General features: G+C 39.1%; 1 protein-coding gene across 2 annotated transcripts in view; it reads left to right on the top strand.

Annotated features, from left to right (window-relative positions):
• SLC9A8 (solute carrier family 9 member A8) overlaps positions 1-20,358 on the top strand; it is a 44,248-nt gene that overhangs the window by 15,222 nt on the left and 8,668 nt on the right. For both annotated transcript variants that reach the window (XM_048819803.2, XM_048819804.2), the window contains exons 4-11: positions 2,514-2,572; positions 7,723-7,806; positions 9,974-10,075; positions 10,790-10,824; positions 12,903-13,046; positions 14,507-14,645; positions 17,326-17,431; positions 19,426-19,542. In XM_048819803.2, the coding sequence (XP_048675760.2) occupies positions 2,514-2,572; positions 7,723-7,806; positions 9,974-10,075; positions 10,790-10,824; positions 12,903-13,046; positions 14,507-14,645; positions 17,326-17,431; positions 19,426-19,542 (786 nt within the window). The remainder of the gene's footprint in view (positions 1-2,513; positions 2,573-7,722; positions 7,807-9,973; positions 10,076-10,789; positions 10,825-12,902; positions 13,047-14,506; positions 14,646-17,325; positions 17,432-19,425; positions 19,543-20,358) is intronic.

The raw sequence follows: 20,358 nt of genomic DNA, 5'->3' as shown, positions 1-20,358 counted from the left end.
TGGGCTGGATGAATGGACTATAAGGTGGATAGAAAGCTGGCTAGATTGTCGGACTCAACGGGTAGGGATCAATGGCTCCATGTCTAGTTGGCAGCCGGTATCAAGTGGAGTGCCCCTAGGGTCGGTCCTGGGGCCGGTTTTGTTCAATATCTTCATAAATGATCTGGAGGATGGCGTGGATTGCACCCTCAGCAAGTTTGCAGATGACACTAAATGGGGGGAGAGGTAGATACGCTGGAGGGTAGGGATAGGATACAGCGGGACCTAGACAAATTGGAGGTTTGGGCCAAAAGAAATCTGATGAGGTTCAACAAGGACAAGTGCAGAGTCCTGCACTTAGGATAGAAGAATCCCATGCACCGCTACAGACTAGGGACCGAATGGCTAGGCAGCAGTTCTGCAGAAAAGGACCTAGGGGTTACAGTGGACGAGAAGCTGGATATGAGTCAACAGTGTGCCCTTGTTGCCAAGAAGGCCAATGGCATTTTGGGCTGTATAAGTCAGGGCATTGCCAGCAGATCGAGGGACGTGATCGTTCCCCTCTATTCGACATTGGTGAGGCCTCATCTGAAGTACTGTGTCCAGTTTTGGGTCCCACACTACAAGAAGGATGTGGAAAAATTGGAAAAGAGTCCAGTGGAGGGCAACAAAAATGATTAGGGGACTGGAACACATAACTTATGAGGAGAGGCTGAGGGAACTGGGGATGTTTAGTCTACAGAAGAGAAGAATGAGAGGGGATTTGATAGCTGCTTTCAACCACCTGAAAGGGGGTTCCAAAGAGGATGGCTCTAGACTGTTCTCAGTGGTAGCAGATGACAGAACAAGAAGTAATGCTCTCAAGTTGCAGTGGGGGAGATTTAGGTTGGATATGAGGAAAAACTTTTTCACTAGGTAGGTGGTGAAACAATGGAATGCGTTATCTAGGGAGGTGGTGGAATCTTCTTCCTTAGAAGTTTTTAAGGTCAGGCTTGACAAAGCCCTGGCTGGGATGATTTAATTGGGGATCGGTCCTGCTTTGAGCAGGGGGTTGGACTAGATGACCTCCTGAGGTCCCTTCCAACCCTGATATTCTATGATTCTATGAATTACCGTGTCTGATTCCATCCTGCATCAAAGAACAGCAGATCTTTGATGTTCCTGTATTAACATTTGGTTCTTGGTCTCCTTTCAAACCATCTCACTGAGCAATTATTTGTATCTGCTTGGACAAGCCCCTTGAAATATATTTGTATGAAAGAAGGCTTAGTCCTCATGGAACATCATGTGTATGATGCATCTATCAGGAGTGGTCCATGTGATGCTATTGTGAAATTCTTTTGATAACTACAGTGTGACAGAGTAAAAATTATATCAGTTTTGAAAACATACTTTAAAACTTCTTAGTTACTTAGTCATCTTGTACTTTTCATGCAGTGTATTTCACCTTTCCCAACTGCTATCGTTTAATATTACACCCACACTCTGTAAACAAACAGAAAAACACAAAAACAGAGTCTGAGTAACAAGAAGACGCCTCATCCCTTTCTGTAGTCCATTTGGGGCATGCTGCAAATTATGCCTCCGACTCACACTAAAAATTGTCCTTCTAGTCTGAAGTCTTCATTCAGATCTCTCTGGAGATGCATTAGGTGGGAGAGCATCATGAGCTTTAGCAATTCAGCCTTTAACATATTTGGTTAGGTTAGTAATTATTCTATAAAATGACCTCATGCTGAAATGGGCAATATATTTAATACCTGTTGGTGACTTTTACAGTATGTCCACCCATTTGAGGAGTGGTTCTGTCAGTTTCCCCACACTGATCAGAAGTGGGTTCCTAGTTGGCAGCTTATAGCTTCTTGCTCGCATCAGGGTGAAATTCATCTCTGTGCAGAGGGTCTGTGCACTCTCATTTTCCACTCTGATGGTTTAAATGACCTTAAGTGTTGTGCAGACCTACTGCTGACACAAGGTTGGATTTCACCATCAGTCCCTATTTGAATAATTGACTCAGTAGGAAGAGAAGTAGGGTTTCTCATTTGCATACAGGTTGAAGAGCCTTTTTGAGTAAGTAAACCTGCTGTTCACAGTTAATGATGAAAGAAATGAAAAACAAACAAACAAAAAAATTTCAAAGTTACAAAAGTGTTCTCCAAAATCTATTTTCCTTATTAGTTGTGAACAAAACTCCCTAAAAACCTGTGTACAGCATTTAAATATCCTATCTGGTAATTTTGTATGCAGTAGGAGCATGTTTTATTTTGAAATGTATTACAGAAACTTTAGTAAGACAGAAACAGTTCTCTAATATGCTGTTCTAGGAATAGAAAAATGTGTTGCTTTATTTATATCTTGCCTTGGCTTTTGCTTTTAATAATGTTGTTTGGTATGCAGAAAATAGGTCAATGGAGTTGCAAATAACAATTTAAGATCCTCTCGACGGAGAGTCAATGACAGTAACCTGAAGAGTTATGTGTTTCATGATTAGTGAATTAAGAATATTGTATCTCTCTCTCTCTCTCCCCCTCCAGGTATCCTCATGGGAGCATTTATAAAAATTATAGAGTCTCAAAAACTGGCTAACTGGAAGGTATATTTGAAGCAATTCATTTTTAATTGTAGTCCCATTCTCTGGGATTTTTTAAATATTGATTATTGTTTGCAATATTAATTATTTTAGGCTTAGTTCCAAAGGATGGGTTTTTTTGTTTTGTGTGTGTGTGTGTTTTTGGGTGGTGATCGGGTTTTTTTGCTGCATACCATAGTTGTTTTTGAATAACCACGACCAGATACTTGTGTTTCCCTGTTAAGGGCCTGATCCTGCTGGATAGTAGGTACCTTCTCCACGGTGTCTTGTCTCTTCTATTCCCATTGAATTAAATGGCAATAGAAGGTGCTCAGTATCTTGCAGGATTGGAACAATTTAAGTAAGGAACAAAGTTCCTTTGTTTTTTGTTAACTCCCCTCTTGGTTGAATCAATGTGCTTGTTACTGTCACTGTGGTTGGTCAGGAGCGTAGGGGCTCTTCTTATAAAATACCATTCCTACACTCATACAAATGCATATGTTTTGCCTGTGACTGTTGAGCCAGCCTTGGCTGAGAAGAGCAGAAGCCCTTCATCAAAACTATTTTGCTACAAATCAAAAGAAGCTGCATTTACTGATTTTATATTTTTAAAATGGGCTTTATGTTTTGAAAATTTAGCAATTGACTGTGTTTACCACCAATGAGTAACAAATAAAACCCTTCCTTAAAACACTTGCATTTTGCACTGCATGTTTCTTGGGAACCCCTAGAATTGTTTGCTGATAAATGCTACAAAAGCCATAGGTGGTTGGAGCAGCAGCATTTTCCATACTCTGGGAGGCATGTTGGAAAGGTCACAGGGCAAAGCAGGGCATGCACATGAGTCTTGACAGAGGTGAAGTAGCTGTGCAGAGGGGCTGGCTCTGTGCAGATGTCCCAGGACCCACAGCCTCCATAAGGTTTCTAGTCTGTGCCTCTGCATAACTGTAAAGCCCTCCCCATGAGGGGAGAATGGTAGAGCAGTGACTTCATGAGGTGAATCCTACAGTTATAGGAGGATTTTATCCCCCGCAGGCTAACCTGCATCAAGAAAGCATTTCGCTCTTGATTATTTGATGTTTTACTGCTGGTTTATTGTAAGATAATTTAATCTTTAAATGTTTGTCCTCCTTAACAGCCTCTGTGCTGTTGAGGAGGATGAAAGTGTTGGGGTGGGAGAACATCAAACTGGAGCGGAGGGAAACGATCCCAGAGTTAGGACCCTCATTCCAGGTGACATCATGGTAGCCTCTCACACTGAGGATGCTCCTCCAGGAGAGGAAACTCTAGTTATTAGGAAGAGACAGGTAATAGTAATGGGGGATTTGGTCATTAGAAATATAGATGGTTGAGTTTATGATCACTGGGAGAACCGCACGGTGAATTGCCTGCCTGGGTGCAAATCTCTTGCAGATCTCTTAAGACATCTAGACAGACTTTATGTGCAGTGTGGGGAAGAGCTGGTGGTCGTGGTACATGTAGGTAGGAGTTACATAAACAAAGGTAGGAGAGAGGTCCTAGAGGCCAAATTTAGGCTGCTAGGTAAGGGATTAAAGTCCAGGAGTTCCATGGTATCATTCTCTGAAATACTTCCAGTTCCACACGCAGGGCCTGTTGGACAGGCTGAATTGCCGGGTCTCAATGCATGGATGAGCTGGAGGTGTAGGGAGAAGGGGTTTAGATTTATTAGGAACTATATATATAGATTTATATAGGAAGGATGGGCTACACCTAAACCAAAACAGAACCAGATTGTTGGCATGTAAAATTAAAAAGGTCATAGTGGAGTTTTAAACTAAGGGCTTGGGAAAGCTGTCAGGTACAGAAGAGCACCTGGTTCAGACAGAGACATCCCTTAGGGGAAGATCTGTTACCTCTATATCCTAGTAAAGAGGAGAGGATAGAAGTTGATAAAGTACAGGTAGGAACTGAATAGAAACAGTCAGATGCGCAAGAATCCCATTCAGTTACATCACATGAAGGCAGACAAGTAAATATTGACAAATTTTATAAGTGCTTGCTTACAGATGCTTGAAGTCTCAATAATAAGATATCATGAACTCAAGTGCCTGGTATTAAAGAAGGATAGGCATCAGAGAAACTTGGTAGAATGATGATAATCAATGGGGCATGGTAACGTTGGGGTACAAAATATATAGGAAATGACAGAATAGATCATGCTATTGGGGGAACGGCACTAAATGTTGAAAGAAAGCATGGAGTCAAATATAGTCAAAATCTTAAAGGACTCAAACTGTATACCATAGAATCTCTATGGATAGAAGTTCCAGGCTTGAATTATAAGAGTATAGCAGAAGAAATATGCTACTGACCACCTGACCAGGATGGTGATGGTGAATGTGAAGTACTCAGGGAGATCAGAAAGGCTATAAAAATTGCAAACTCAGTAATAACAGGGAATCTTAACTATCCCTGTATTGACTGGGTTATGTAATCTCAAAATATCATAATGTCATAGTTCTATGCCCACACCTTGAATACTGCATACAGTTCTGGTTGCCCCACCTTAAAAAAGATATATTAGAAATGGAAAAAAGTACAGAAAAGGTCAACAAAAATTATTAGGGGTATGGAACAGTTTCCATATGAGGAGAGATTAAAATATAGGGACTATTCAGTTTGCAAAAGAGATGACTACGGGGAGATACGATAAAGGTCTATAAAATCATGAATGGTGTGCAGAAAAGTGAATAAAGAAATGTTACTACTTCACACAAGAACCAGGGGTCACCCAATGACATTGGGCACTGTGTTTAAAACAAACAAAGGGAAGTAGTTCTACACACAAAGCACAGTCAACCTGTGGAACCAGGGGATGTTGTGAAGGCCAAAAATATAATGGGTGCAAAAAAGAATTAGATAAGTTCATGGACGTTGCGTCCATAAATGGTTATTAGCCAAGATGGTCAGGTCAAGATGACTCACTCGTTGATTGCCCTCTGAAGCATCTGGCATTGGCCACAGTTGGAAGACAGGACACTGTGCTAGATGGACTTCAGGCCCACTATAGCCATTCTTATGTTCTTAACTTGTTTCAAAGGCTGTAACAGTCCATTAAAAGTAGTATTTCCGGTGTGGAACAGCAGCATGTTGAGGTGCAGGTCAAGGTGACACTGGCTAGGAAGCAAACAAGGTTTTGGACAGCACTGAATCTGGCAACTTTTATTATTTATTGAGCTTGGACTGCGTTCAGTACAGACATAAGGAGGCATGTTCTTGCCCTAAGAATTTTACAACCTAGATTTCTTGCAGCCAAGTCTGAGTTAGAGATCAGCGAAGCTTATATGTACTTCCATATGATTCTTGGTGGCTAAAACAGACACCATAATCACTTGCCTGTCCTGTGCTTAAATTCTTCGTCTTCTTTTCCTATGGTCTCACTTTTACCTAGCTTTAAAAAATTGTAACACTAAAAAAAGAATGTGTTTAGTGGGTAGCCTAGTGTACAGTTATTGAATCACAGTGAAAACCAGGTATTATTAGACATATTACTAAATTGAATTGCATATAAAGGAAAAATCTAATAAGTGATATTTCCATGAAATAAACTTCAGTGTAAGAGATGAGTTTCGTATGCTGATGAGTCCACATAAATCCTCTGTGTTAAGAAGGTAAATTCATTACATGTTCAAATGTGAATGAGGTTTTGAATAGATAAGTGATATATGAACAAAGTTGCAGTCTTTCCTTGCATGGATACAGCGTAGGAGTTACAGTGTCAGGACTTAATATTTTTCAACCTGAGTTTAAAGAATCCTTGTTGTTGTTTACCAAGGCAGCAGGCTTCTTAGTCAGTGCCCCTGAAATCTTGAGGGAACCAGAGGATGTAAAGAGAACCACACTGGGCCAAAGACTGTGCATGAGTGATTCAGCTTCTTTGCTCAGAGTGCCAGCAAAAAAAGAGAGCCATTTCTGAGGGTGGCTTTTTGCAACGCAGTGGGGCCCAAGTGCTTAGAGTAGAGGACAAGGAGTCAGGAGACTTAAGAGCCTGATTCTCATTTACGTTAAAGCTATGTCTACACAGCAAGCTAGGGATCTGATTGTCTTGCTCGTGTACACGTACTCGTGTTAGTGCTCATCAAGCTAGTGTGAGTGTGAATAGCTGTGGCGCTGCAGTTGCACTGGTAGCAGCAGTGGAGGCATCGTTGAGCTGTGCTACGTACTTACCTGTGATGAATATGTACTTGGCGTGTCTCAGCCACGCCTATGCTAGCTACTGCTACCAATGGTACTGTGGATACACTGCTGTTTAGCGCAATGATAGCATGTATACATGAGCAGGGGAATCACACCCCTAGCATGCAGTGTAGAAATAGCCTAAGGCTCATTTACATCACTGTGACAGTGTAAAAGGGCATTAACCTGGACATAAATTACATTTGCAAATGAGAATCGAGCCCTTTAATTTTTTTCATTGGCATCCTGTGAGCCTGATTTAAAGCTCATGGAAATAAAATGAGTCTTTTCATTGACTGCAGTGGACTTGGATCAGGTCCTATGTGACCTTGACCTCTTTGTCTGTCTGTAAAGAAAGGGAAAATAAAGTTTACCCACCTTGCGTAAAGCACTATGAGGTCTTCAGTTTAGAAATGCAACGTATTATTAAATGCACATCTGCCACCAGGAACTGTACTGAGACAATGAACTGATTTCACATGGTCCCCTGATCAGCTATCTAATGGCAACAGTATTTGGCAATTATTGTCCTGGACTAGATTCAGATCAGTGACCTAAAGGTGAAAAGTGTATCCTTTTAGTATTTTCCACCAATTTTCTTTCAAGCTTTGAAAGACTGCAATAAAAATGGTAATACTTTTGTAATATAGAAACATTTTTCTTTTTTGCAAGCAGTCTGTTTTTCATACAGCATATTTGGGAACAGTGGTTCATGGTAAATAACACATCCTGTCTCAATCATCAGGTAAAAAAGTAATTTAAAAGGTAATCCTAAAGTTGTTTACCATCCTGTAATCTTTTATTTAGTGGTGGGAAATGAGACAGGTTAAATATAATTTGTATTTCCAAGTATTTTTACTTCTTAAAAATGTTCCCATTTATGTAGAAACTTGAAGGGACTAGATTTGCTTTTTATATATGGTATTATTTCAGTTATTGTGCAGTCCTTGAAATCCCTTTACATTTTTTGTTTTTAGGAGGAAGAAATGTTTCGTCCAAATATGTTTTTTCTTCTCTTGCTTCCACCTATTATATTTGAATCTGGATATTCATTACACAAGGTGAGATACTGCCAGATAATCATTTTACAACTTGATCTCTCCTTTGGACCAAATTCTGCCTCAGTTACTGTGATGCAACTCAGGAATAATTGCACTGAATTCCACCATACATACACTCATGGAATTCGCAAAAAGAAAAGGAGTACTTGTGGCACCTTAGAGACTAACCAATTTATTTGAGTATAAGCTTTCATGAGCTACAGCTCACTTCATCGGATGCATACTGTGGAAAGTATAGAAGATGTTTTTATACACGCAAAGCATGAAAAAATGGGTGTTTACCACTACAAAAGGTTTTCTCTCCCCCCGCCCCACTCTCCTGCTGGTAATAGCTTATCTAAAGTGATCACTCTCCTTACAATATGTATGATAATCAAGTTGGAAATGGCCCAACTTGATTATCATACGCATTGTAAACACCCATTTTTTCATGCTTTGTGTGTATAAAAAGATCTTCTATACTTTCCACAGTATGCATCCGATGAAGTGAGCTGTAGCTCACGAAAGCTTATGCTCAGATAAATTGGTTAGTCTCTAAGGTGCCACAAGTACTCCTTTTCTTTTTGCGAATACAGACTAACACGGCTGTTACTCTGAAACTCATGGAATTGAGAGTGGAACTTGGCCTCTTGGACCCAGAATCTATGGCATGTAGTTTCTGTTAATATTAAATGAGAATTGGCAATGTACTAAGTACTATAAAAACATAAGGAGTCATGTTCCAGTCTCCAAAAAGTTTCTTATCTGATGCAGACAAATCAAGGAAGAAGGATCTAAGAAGAAACTTAGGCTATGTCTACACTGGCAATTGAACGACAAAACTTTTGTCTTTCAGAGGTGTTAATCCCCCTGCACCCTCTGAAAGACAAAAGTTTTGCTGCGACAAGTGCCAGTGTGAACAGCGCATTGTCAGCAGGAGAGCCAGCAAGCAGCGGCTACACTGCACGACTTTTAGCCGCATGGCTGTAGTGACACAGCTGTGTGGCTAAAAGCTGTGCAGTGTAGACATAGCCTTAGACAGTTTTCTCTTCCCTTTTAGAGCTTGGCTGTAGTGTCCACGCTTTAAGCCTTTGCTTTGGACTTGGCTGAAGTCAAGAAGGCCCTGCTGTATTTTAGGGACAAGCTGGAAGACACATTCCTTGCCCCAAAGAGTTTAAAATCAAAGCTGTTGGCCCCAAATAGGAAGTAAATGTATTAAAATATATTCTTCGTGTTATTAAAAAAACAGATGGGTTTTCTTGTTACAGCATATTGGAAGCTACTTTTCGCTGCTCAGCTCTTTAATAACAGCTTAAATCGGAGTGAACTTTTAATCCCATGATTAATATCAGCCAGGGCTTCTAGTATCACTGTGTGGAGAATCTTAATAACCATACTGAGCTAAATGAGAATTAGATCCTGCGTAAAGAAGACCAGGAAAGAGATTAGTGTAATCTATTTTAATTATTAGGAGTAAAGTACATATTTGCAATGAAATAGAATTTCACTGTAATCATACTTGTAAAGTACAAACATCAAAATGTATTAGTTTAAAAAAGTATTGCACATAAAGGATTTCCAGATTTATAGTAGGAGAATATGTATTTAATTTGAAGGATGCAGAACAAAATAACAAAACAAGCAAGGAGATTCTGAGTTAAGGGTGAAACACTGTTCATAAAGGTCAAGACTGATAGAAATAAACTTAGGCCTCCCAGCTGTGCTTTGGTACATGTGTATGCACACTGTCAAAGCAAGTCTTGTAAACGTCTTTCCTCTGCCTGCTTAGTATAGATATGGGAATATGGCAGTGGTTCTCAAACTTGTGTACTGGTGACCCCTTTCACATAGCAAGTCTCTGAGTGCAACCCCCCTTATAAATTAAAAACACTTCTTTATATATTTAACACCATTATAAATACTGTAGGCGAAATGGGGTTTGGGGTGGAGGCTGGCAGCTCGCGACCCCGCATATAATAACCTCGCAACCCCTGGAGGGGTCCCAACCCCCAGTTTGAGAACTCCTGGAATATTGGTACATTGAGCCCAGTCCAACCAAATGCTGAGCACAGATAACCCAGCAATTGGAAGACAAATATATGCTTTTACCTTATTAGGTTGTTTTGGGGTTTTTTAGTTTTACAGTTCATTTTCACTACCTCATTGTGTCTTGCTTTTGTGTTTTCAGGGTAACTTCTTTCAGAACATAGGTTCCATCATTCTGTTTTCTGTGTTTGGCACAGCAATTTCAGCTTTCATTGTAGGTGGAGGAATTTATTTTCTGGGTCAGGTAAGAAAAATCTTTTTGAAACTCCTGCATGTAATGGGATGGTCCTTCGAAAGCCCATTCTTTCAAAGAAGGGTCAATAGTCAATGGAAAAGATTATATAAAACATAAACTGTTTATAAGCTTTACATTACCATGTATCCCACACATTACATTACAAAAAGCGGGGGAACATCTATCAGTTTATGTAATTTCCCAGTTAGCTCCTGAAGTCAGGCAACTGAGGTGTGCAAAAGGTGAATCAAGGTGGAAAAGTGCATTAAACAGTAGAATCAGAATTAATTGCTTTTTCAGAAATGCAGTGTGGGCTAAACTAAAGAAGTGATCATAGGACCAGGAGTAAGGCACCTCTAAGTTCTAATCTTAGCTCTGTCACTGACTCACTGTATAGCTTGGGCAAATTCATTTAATCTTTCTCCTATCTCTTATTTCCTCATCTCCACAATGGGGCTAACAATAATTTCCTACCTCACTGATGTCCTGTGAGTTCTAGTTAGAATTTACAGTCTGTAAAACACTTCTCAGATATTAATTATTAATTTATTATGACATTTTTCATCATAATTTTGGTGTATGATGTACACCTGTACATCAGGATTAAAGTGAAGTTTGAAACAAACCTTCTTATGAAATTATACTAAATGTATACATAGTAAAAATAATGAAATGAAATCTTTACACAGCTGATTGTAACTTTTTTTTTGCCTGTCCTTTTAGGCCGAGGTAATTTATAAACTGAACATGACAGACAGGTAAGTTCTTGGTAAAATTGCCTAATATGTTCCAAGAGGCATTCTCCAAAATACTGTAATAGATGTGACAGATACTTGCCCAGATGTTCTGATTGTGTCTGGATCACTTAGATTTAATATCACTTGTAAAATCATTAATCAGAATTAACATTTTTAATTCTTGTAATGCCTTTTTTGTAATGAAGTATATTAAGACTTACTAATAGAGAGCATTATCTGATCAAAGTGACTGGAGCAGTGGAAACACAATAATGAACAGCTTGGCACAAAAGTATTTTCATAGTATTTTTCCTTGCAAATTCTTTTTTTCCAGACGTCAAAATTAAAATGTGTAAATTGTGATGTGCGTTTGATAACCTGACATAATTAAAATATATTATGCAGGTATGGCTTCCTTACCCAGAGCTTCTCCTTAAAAAAGGAGTGAACTTGTGAGAATTAATGCCACAGACTTTTCATAGTACTTGGCTGGCAAAGGCTCAACATAGTTTTCTAGAAACTCCCCAAACTGCACAAGAGGTCAGATTTCTGCTCTTTGTTACACTAGTATAAACCCAGTGTAACTGAGTGAAGAACTTGCATTTACTTTTTTGGTTTTTGGTTTTGGTTTGTCTTTTACCGTGTACACAAGCACAGAAGATTTGTATTAAAGTCCACAAATCTGTTGGCTTGGCCCTGGTCTACACTAGTGGGGCGGATCGATCTAAGTTATGCAGCTTCAGCTAAGTTATTCGATGTACTTAGATGTACTTAGATCGACTTACCAGGGTGTCTTCACCATGGTGAGTCATAGAATCATAGAATCATGGTCGACTGCTGCCACTCCCCCGTCGACTCTGCCTGCACCTTTCGTGGTGCTGGAGTACAGGAGTCTACAGGAGAGCGCTCGGGGGTCGATTTATCGCGTCTAGACTAGACGCGATAAATCGATCCCCACTGGATCGATCGCTGCCCGCCAAACCGGCGAGTAGTGAAGACATACCCTTGGTCAGAACCAGAAAACGTGACAAGAGAAAGTATGCATGAACTGGAAATGTCTTCCTTACTGGCTCCAGCATCTGGTTTTGCACAGCTGAGAGCTTTTGATTTTGTGGTCTCTACCTTTTGGTTTAAGATCTAAGGAAGCTTTAGCATCTTTTTTTAAATGTTGCCCTTTTGTGCTACAAAGCAGGAGTATTGTAAGTAGCAACTGATAGCATGGCTAAACCAGCTCCTTGTTTTGGTCTGACTCAGTCTTTTCTATTAGTTGCCTAGTCTATGAATAAATATTTAAGAAACAGTTCCTATGTCAGGGTTTTTATATTTTCTGACAAAATTATTAATTTCCCCACTATGTATGCACAGCTAAAACCCAACATAGTGATGTAAGGAACCTACAGTAAAAAAAAGTTTGACAGTGTACGTGAAATCTGAAATGTAAAATATTCTAACTGTGAAAGAAGATTAGGCATCACCTCAGTGATAAAGCCTCTTTCAATTTCAGTAACTTTAATGGCATGACAGTAGATACAAGTGTGACTACACTTAATTTTTCAAGTAACTGTCTAGGGCAGGTTTTACATTGTTAATGGGATTCTATACAGTTTGTTTACTCTGTATCATTGTACGTATCTGATTTGGTGGTTTGGATTGACACATACTGAAAATCTGTTTCCACAAAGGTATACAGTTTCCCTTTCTTGCTTTTAGTGGGACATTTTTATGTATTTCTGAAAGTCTGGGGAGGCATATTGCTCCTACTTCTTCGCAACTTGGACATCCATAAGTCAGCCTGACTTATCAGGGTTGGTGGAAAACTCAGAGTACACAAGATCCCCATGAATTCATGGTCTATTAACAAGTTTTGCTGTATTTAATAGATGATCCTTTTTTCCAAAAAGAGACAAAAAAATTCTCTTACTTTTTGTTTTAAATATTTCCAGTCAACAGGAAAATACAACTGTCTTCAAAATATACCTATATTGTTGCCTAGAAAATCCACTGGTATTTTCCATGCTTTTTCACTGGTCAGTATTATCAAATATGCTGTACATTTATACTGGCATGTTTTCTTTTTTGGATTTTATTTATTCTCACAGTTTTGCGTTTGGCTCCTTAATATCTGCTGTGGACCCAGTGGCTACTATTGCCATCTTCAATGCCCTTAACGTAGATCCTGTGCTTAATATGTTGGTTTTTGGAGAAAGTATTCTCAATGATGCAGTCTCTATTGTCCTGACAAAGTAAGTGCATTTGAATTTGTACTATACTGTAGCACTCCCTTGTAGATGGCCATTCATTCTAATGAATTTTGTTACAGATTTCCTTTTAGACTTACAAAACTCCTGATTCTTAACAAAAACTGTATAGGCAGAAAATACATGTTTTTCATCTCATATTGTTGTATTGCTTGCCTATGTATCCAGAAGTTATAACAAGGAAACTAAGTCTTGTCATTCTGCTTCTATTCTAATATTATAATAGCAATCACGTTAGCTTGTCTATCTCTTATCCTTAAAGTGCAATTCTGCTCTGAAAAATTACCTTATAAGATGACTTTGTTGAGCTCCATTTCAGTTGTATCTCATTGATTCCAGATCAGATTTGCTCAGTTTACATGTTAAAATTTTTTTCCTCCTCACCCCAGTCCTGGAATCTGAAAACCAAGCTTTGTTCTTTCTGGCTTATTTAGAAAAATTTTGCTAGCCAAATCCTTCTGTCATTGCTCCTCTTTGACTCCCTGGTCATTGGCTTATGGAATCCTGACTGCAAGCCAGTGGGGTTGCACTGGTGGTCCTGCAAAGGGAATTAAGTTAAGAATTCTATTGACAGTACATGAGCCAGGAGAGGATCCAGTTCACTCTCTCTCAGCTGTGTTGGTTCTGCAGGGCTGACAGGAGTAAAATGTTCCCCAATTTTACTGTTTTCATTGAAGTCAGTAGATGTAACTAAGAATACATAGGGGCAGCAGATCTCCTGAGTAAAAAGGTGCTATATTTACATAGCCATTTTCAGGGAAGACATGCACTTTAAGCACTATCTATCATAGGTACTGTTCAGTAAGGCCATGGAGCCTAAGTATTCTCTTTGAGCTCTAACACATTCTCTTTTGGGCTCTTTTTTCCTATATTGCCTCATGCTGTAGCAGCTTCATATTCCATAGGATCCAAAGATCCTCTCTCCTCTTTCCTCCCAACCTCTCACCTAAATCACTTCTTTTGCCCTTCTTCGGTAACCCTGCAGCCTCTCTCATCCACCTGGGGATGGGGCTTTCTTTTTGTTTGTTTGTTTACTCTCCCACGTAAGGATCATGTGATTTGTCTTTTTATTCCTCCTCCAGCCTTGAGTTTTTACCATTGAAAAATGCATTTTCTTTTCCCTGCTAAAAGTATGGAACCTGTGTTGCTGTGCTGGGCATCATTGTAGCCTATTTATGCCGTTGTGAGAAGATTTCACAAGAGCAATGTTAGATTTCCAGATTTTTAGTGGCATTAGGTTTCCCTTTAGGGATTATACTAACACTTGATTTAATATCTTCTGACATTGCTCTTGTTTATATCACAGTAAAAGCCTTTTAAAAGCAGTAGCAACAGAGAAATGTAGGTTGCTTGAATTTTTTTCTAAAGACATTTGGCTTTTTCAGATCAAGACGTCATAACTGTTTGTTGCTAATTTTTTTTTTCTTTTTTAAAATCATTCCCAGCACAGCTGAGGGTTTGACAAGAGAAAATATGTCAGAAGTAAGTGAATGGCAAACCTTTCTCCAGGCACTGGGTTACTTTCTTAAGATGTTCTTTGGCTCTGCAGCACTTGGCACTCTTACCGGCCTTATTTCTGCATTAATATCCTTTTTTGGGGTAATGTGATGCACATGCATAAATTGGTGAAGTCTACCATTCTAACAATGATTTTCATCCAGTCATTCTGTAATGTTCCTTAGAGGGATAATTTTTATATAAGGTCTTTTTGTGGGCATGATATTTTCTCTTGCTTATTTTGTTTGTAATATTAGTGCTAATGGGCCTATTATTAAAACTTACATAAAAGCTTTGTATGTTTAGATGAATGTAATTAAGTTCTAAATTATTGTATATTATTTTAGATTATATGCAAATAGAGTGTTATAAATTTGCTGGCTGTTTTCTAAATTCAGAGTATTAATTCTGTTTTCAACACTGATCCATTTTAATAGCATACGTCCTAGTTTTCACATTTTTAAAAAATAAGAAAAATATTTTTCCCCAAGAAATTTTAAAATCAGACCGTGAAATCTTCCAGCCTTACATGTCATATTTAGCTAACTGAATATGGACCAAGCTCATTTTGGGTTTATATGTTGAATTATATCTGTGGCTTTCTGCACCAGCTTGAATTGGTTGCTAAACAACCCGAGAGCTTCTCCTCTAAGAGAAGGAAGGATGTTTGTTTAAACCAGACACCTTTGTTGCTTTTGGAAGCTTGCTTCAACGTTTAATATAGAAATCTGTTTCATATTTTTTGTGCTAGCCTTATGCTACAGTTATTTGTTTAACCTGGCCATATTGTCAAGCACTTTGTTTTGGAAATGAGAGGACCAGAGTGTTTGCTTAAACATGGGCACATTTACTATTTTGTTCATTAGAATTGTTCCATACACTTTTGATTCATTCAAAACATCTCAGCAAAAGAGAGAGACTGACATTCTCCTGATGCAGCTATTTTTCATTCAATAATATCTAACTGAAAAAGGCAAAACAGAAAAGCAGTTTAACTGCTCTGATATTTTATTGTTATTTGAGCCTGAAAATATTAGCTAGAGCAAAATATTTCTGTGAAGCAAAGACAATTTATAATAGTCGCCGACAGATAGATATGATTGAAACTTGCCTGTTCATTAGGCTGGAGGAACCTGAACTTCCATGTCATAGATGTCTTCTGAATTTTAACAAAGATGAATGTGGAATATTTTGAAAGTGAGACAAGAGCATGATTCGTCAAGTGCATGAACATGTTGATGTAGATGTTATCGCTGATCAGTCATATCCATTTGGAACTAACTCAAAGTCTAGCTGAATATACAACTGATGACATGTAGAGCATGTTTGCCCTACTAAACATATAAGGTGAAATCTTGCTCCCCTCCTCTGCAACCATGTTGCATTTCCACTGCATGAAATAGAGAGGGGGAAGGACTCCTACGGATAGTAGAGGTCTGCTACAGTGAATCTGAATTGGTAGATTACACTGATTCACAGGTAGTGTATGCTGAGCCACTGGTTAAATCTCCTCCTGAGTGGGGAATGCACTTTCTTTGGGTGCTGCTGCAGCCCTGAGGCTGTAACACCAGCTATGGAACAGCTCTGCTTCTGCTCTGCTTCCTTCTTCCTGAGAGAAGCCAAGCTCACAGCCTGGCCAGCTGGGATGTGGGGGTGGGGGTCCAGGTTTGGTTCTAACTAAATTAAACTCTTTGCACTTTCACAGTAAATAATTATTTTGCTTTTAATTTTTTCCAACACTTTTTCCAATCTTTGATGCTAAATGGGAAATAACTGTATTACAGGTTTCAGAGTAGCAGCCGTGTTAGTCTGTATTCGCAAAAAGAAAAGGAGTACTTGTGGCACCTTAGAGACTAACAAATTTATTTGAGCATAAGCTTTCATGAGCTACAGCTTACTTCATCGGATGCATTCAGTGGAAAATACAGTGGGGAGATTTATATACATAGAAAACATGAAACAATGGGTGTTACCATACACACTGTAACCCGGAGTGAACACTTAAGGTGAGCTATTACCAGCAGGAGAGTGGGTGGGGGGGGGGGGGGGGGGAAGACGGACGATCTAGGCCAGGGTGAAATCCTGCTTTCACTGAAGTCAGTGGAAGCTATGTCATTGATTTGAATGGAGCCAGGATTTCACTCCTGGTAAATCTTTCTAGAACAAATATAGATGCAATCAGAGGTTAGCTCACGTTTTCATAAATGTCTAAGCAAGGGCAAAAGAGGATTTTATTTCTGTCAGAAGTAGAAATGACAGAAAATGTGTGGACCATTTCAGTTCTGAGTCCCAGCTTCTAACCCATCCCATATTAATAGAAAGCCATTATTGTTTGAAGACGGTTCTGTGACTTCTCTGCAATAAATTTGGTGGTCTCTGTTCAGTTCTGAAGGAACAGGAATACACATCATGATTGGAAATGTCTGGTAGTCTGAGTGGAGGGGTCAACAAGTGAAGGCGCATACAAAAGTGGTGCTTCCAGATTCAGGTTTAGACATGTTGGTATGCTGCTGTCCATATTTTATGTACTCTGTCAAAAACCAGTGGCCTTCAGTCTCTAGGGCTGCCTCTTTCACCAACTTTAATTTCACTTCAAACCCTCCATCCCAGAAATGATAATCAATCCACAGGATGTTTCACAGGCTTAATACTAGCTATTCACTAAACAAATATATGACATGTGGTGAGTGGTAAACCTGTATGGTATAGATTAGAATTTTTCTGTGGATTTCTTTTCTTACTTTTTCCTTAATGGTTTGATATGTACGTACTAAAGCACATTGATTTAAGGAAAACACCCTCCCTGGAGTTTGGGATGATGATTATCTTTGCTTATCTTCCTTACGGACTTGCAGAAGGTATCTCGCTCTCAGGTAGGCACCAAAATGAATAGGTGCAAAATTAGTTATTGAATTGTAAAAAGTTAGCAATCTGAATGTACAGGATTTTCAGTTGCTGGTACTCTGTTCTCTTCCCCCAATGTTCCGATGTGTGTGAGATACCCATTTGACACTAATATTAATACTGTAGTTTCAAATGACACATTCTGCATATTTGCATGCACAATTACTCTGTGCATACTGTCATGTTATGTAGCCATGCAAATGGAAATGTAAAATGTTTGAAACCTGACCTAGTGGTTTAATGTGTTAAAGTATTTGGTGTTGCTGTGAAAATAGGTTTTGCCCTGTAAACAAGCTATGCTAAAATACTGAGCATATTACATAAACATTTCAAAACATGAAACCTTTTTATTCCTGGTATGTATTGCACAGTATATAAAAATCATAGTAAAATACTGTAAATTAGTCATTAATTATTGTATATGGCAGAGAATGTTTACAAGTATGACTTCTTAATTGCTGACATTAGAAAGTACCATACTTCTTTTTTAATTACATAACATGTTACAACAAACTCCCTAATTTGTTCAAACTCCTTCAAAAATGATTTATCAGAAGAGTATAAACTCTGAATAACCTTGGTCACATTCTGTAACTACAAAGGTCATCTCTGCATTCCAAACAAAGGATTCTTTTGAGTACACGTCAGATACTTCTTTTCCTTCCTTTCCAGTTCATCAGGGCCACTCCTGTTTGGGAATGTAGCTGTAGTCAAATATTGTTAGCTTTTCAAAGTTTCTTTGTTTTTGACTAAACAGGGCATTGTGTTATAACCCTCAATTAAATTTATCATTGTCTCCAAATGTTATTTAGTCCTTTCCATAATCTTCACTACAGTTGATTTCCTCTTGTGGGACATGCTGTGGCCTTGTGCTTACTTATTCCACACATTCCTTACAGGTGACAGCATAGTAACTTCACAAGTGAGTAATGTAATATGTTTCCAGAACTGCAAAAATCACACCCACCATCTTGGATTCACTGTTTCACAGGAACAAGACCCTGGGGTTGCTTTTAAAACTTTTAAAGCCTTTTTTAAAATGTTCAGCTCTCCATGAACAACTGAACACTGCACATAATGCTTTCTTATTGCTTCTTGAGTGCTCAGAGAAAGTAAAACATATAGGGTGAAGTTCACACCATTCACATATAGCCCAAGAACTGGATGGAAAATGGAGTAAAATAATCCTCCCTCAACTTAAAGCAAGGGTGCAGGATTGCAGCATACTACCTCACTTTCTAAGGCTGCTGCTCCAGCCCATGGGGTGGAATATCAACTGCTGGCTCACCCTGCCACTTGCATATGGTGTAAGGGCCACTGGATCTTTATAATTGTAAGCCCAATGTCCCCTCTCTTAGCTCTCTGCCACTGCTACCTTCCATGCTAACCTAAAATGGCTGGCTTAGGGGCCCCCTCTGCATCGTGCTGGGAGTGCATAGGCCCACCTTGCACAGCAGCTTTGTCCTGACTCCATCATGGGCCTTAAGGATGGTGCATCTCTCCCTACCAATGATAAAATTCCCCGCAGTCTCAGATTGATAGTGAGCAGTGTGTAGAGTGGGGAGACATACTTTGCTTGGAGAATTAAATGATGCATCCTAGTAGGAACACCTGAAAGAACAAGGCTTTATTCTTTAAACTAGACATGGAGTTCCAGATCCTGCCCTTGAATACACCTGTGCAAGCTTGATTTGGTGGATTACATTCCAACAGCAGCCAGCAATCCATCTACACTAGGGCTCCCAATGTTCCTATGACTATGGAGCTGAACCAGTGTTAGCAATGATGGGAAAATTTCCCCTAGAGTAGACACCCCCTTAACTCTTCCTCAGCTTTCCCAACTGTAAAATGGGATAATCCTACCTTGTGATGGTATTGTGAGGATTAAGTAGGCAATGTTTGTAAAGTTCCATATAAATGCTAAGTATTATTCTGCTGTTTGACAGTTGCACTGTATCCACAGGTATCATGGCAATCCTGTTCTCTGGCATTGTGATGTCTCACTACACACACCATAACCTTTCTCCAGTTACACAGATCCTAATGCAACAGACATTGAGAGCCGTTGCTTTCATGTGTGGTAGGTACTGCCTTTAGCTTGAGCCTAATATCCATTAGATTAATATTTGTTTTGTATGAAAGGAAGATTCTGTTAGGGTGAGGAGGGAAGGCTGAGTGATCCTCTAGCCAGTGGTATATCAGTACTACATGTCTCTACCAACACTTACTACTATGAAGGTTGCAAGGTAGTCTAAAATCACCTTTACTGACATACTGGGTAAGCTATACAGTAAATCTTCTCCCTTCCACATCCTTCAGTCCAAGCTCTAGCTACGACTTGACACAGAATTGAGAATCAAATAGATCTTCTTGCCTCCTTTCCTCCTCTGGCCTAGTTTCAGTTGAAGGAGACTTGAACATGTCCCTATTTTTAAATAGTTTTGGAAATAAAGAAACTATTTGAAAAAATAATAGTGTTCCAGACATTGGCAAAGATTTTTAGGTATCTCCATTCAAACCACCCGGAGCAACGCAATTGGTAGCCTTTCCTTTTCTTCCTGTAGGCCAAACTTGTAAGGAAGAAAGGGAGAGGATTCTGCATCACAAATATAACCTTATGTTTAAGGGCTCCTGCATGATGCCATACCTTGTGCAAGAGGAATAGCACTTAGTGTCCCTGTCTCTCTTCCTAACAAAGAGCCCACTTTGCTAGGACTAGATCAGCTGAAAATGCAGTAATCATATACATGCAAAGTCTAATAATGTTAAAACACATTGAATGTTCTCAATAGCATATTGACTTTGTGCTTCAGAAATAAAGTGGCATTATGAAAATGCCTTAGTAATTGTTAATGGCACTATCGGAGACATTTGTAAAGATAACGTCCAGGTGTTG

The sequence above is a fragment of the Caretta caretta genome, chromosome 13, assembly GCF_965140235.1.
Source record: "Caretta caretta isolate rCarCar2 chromosome 13, rCarCar1.hap1, whole genome shotgun sequence".
NCBI classification, from domain to species: Eukaryota; Metazoa; Chordata; order Testudines; family Cheloniidae; genus Caretta; species Caretta caretta.
The sequence above is the reverse complement of the archived record's forward strand: the minus strand, read 5'-3'. Positions and strand labels throughout refer to the sequence as shown.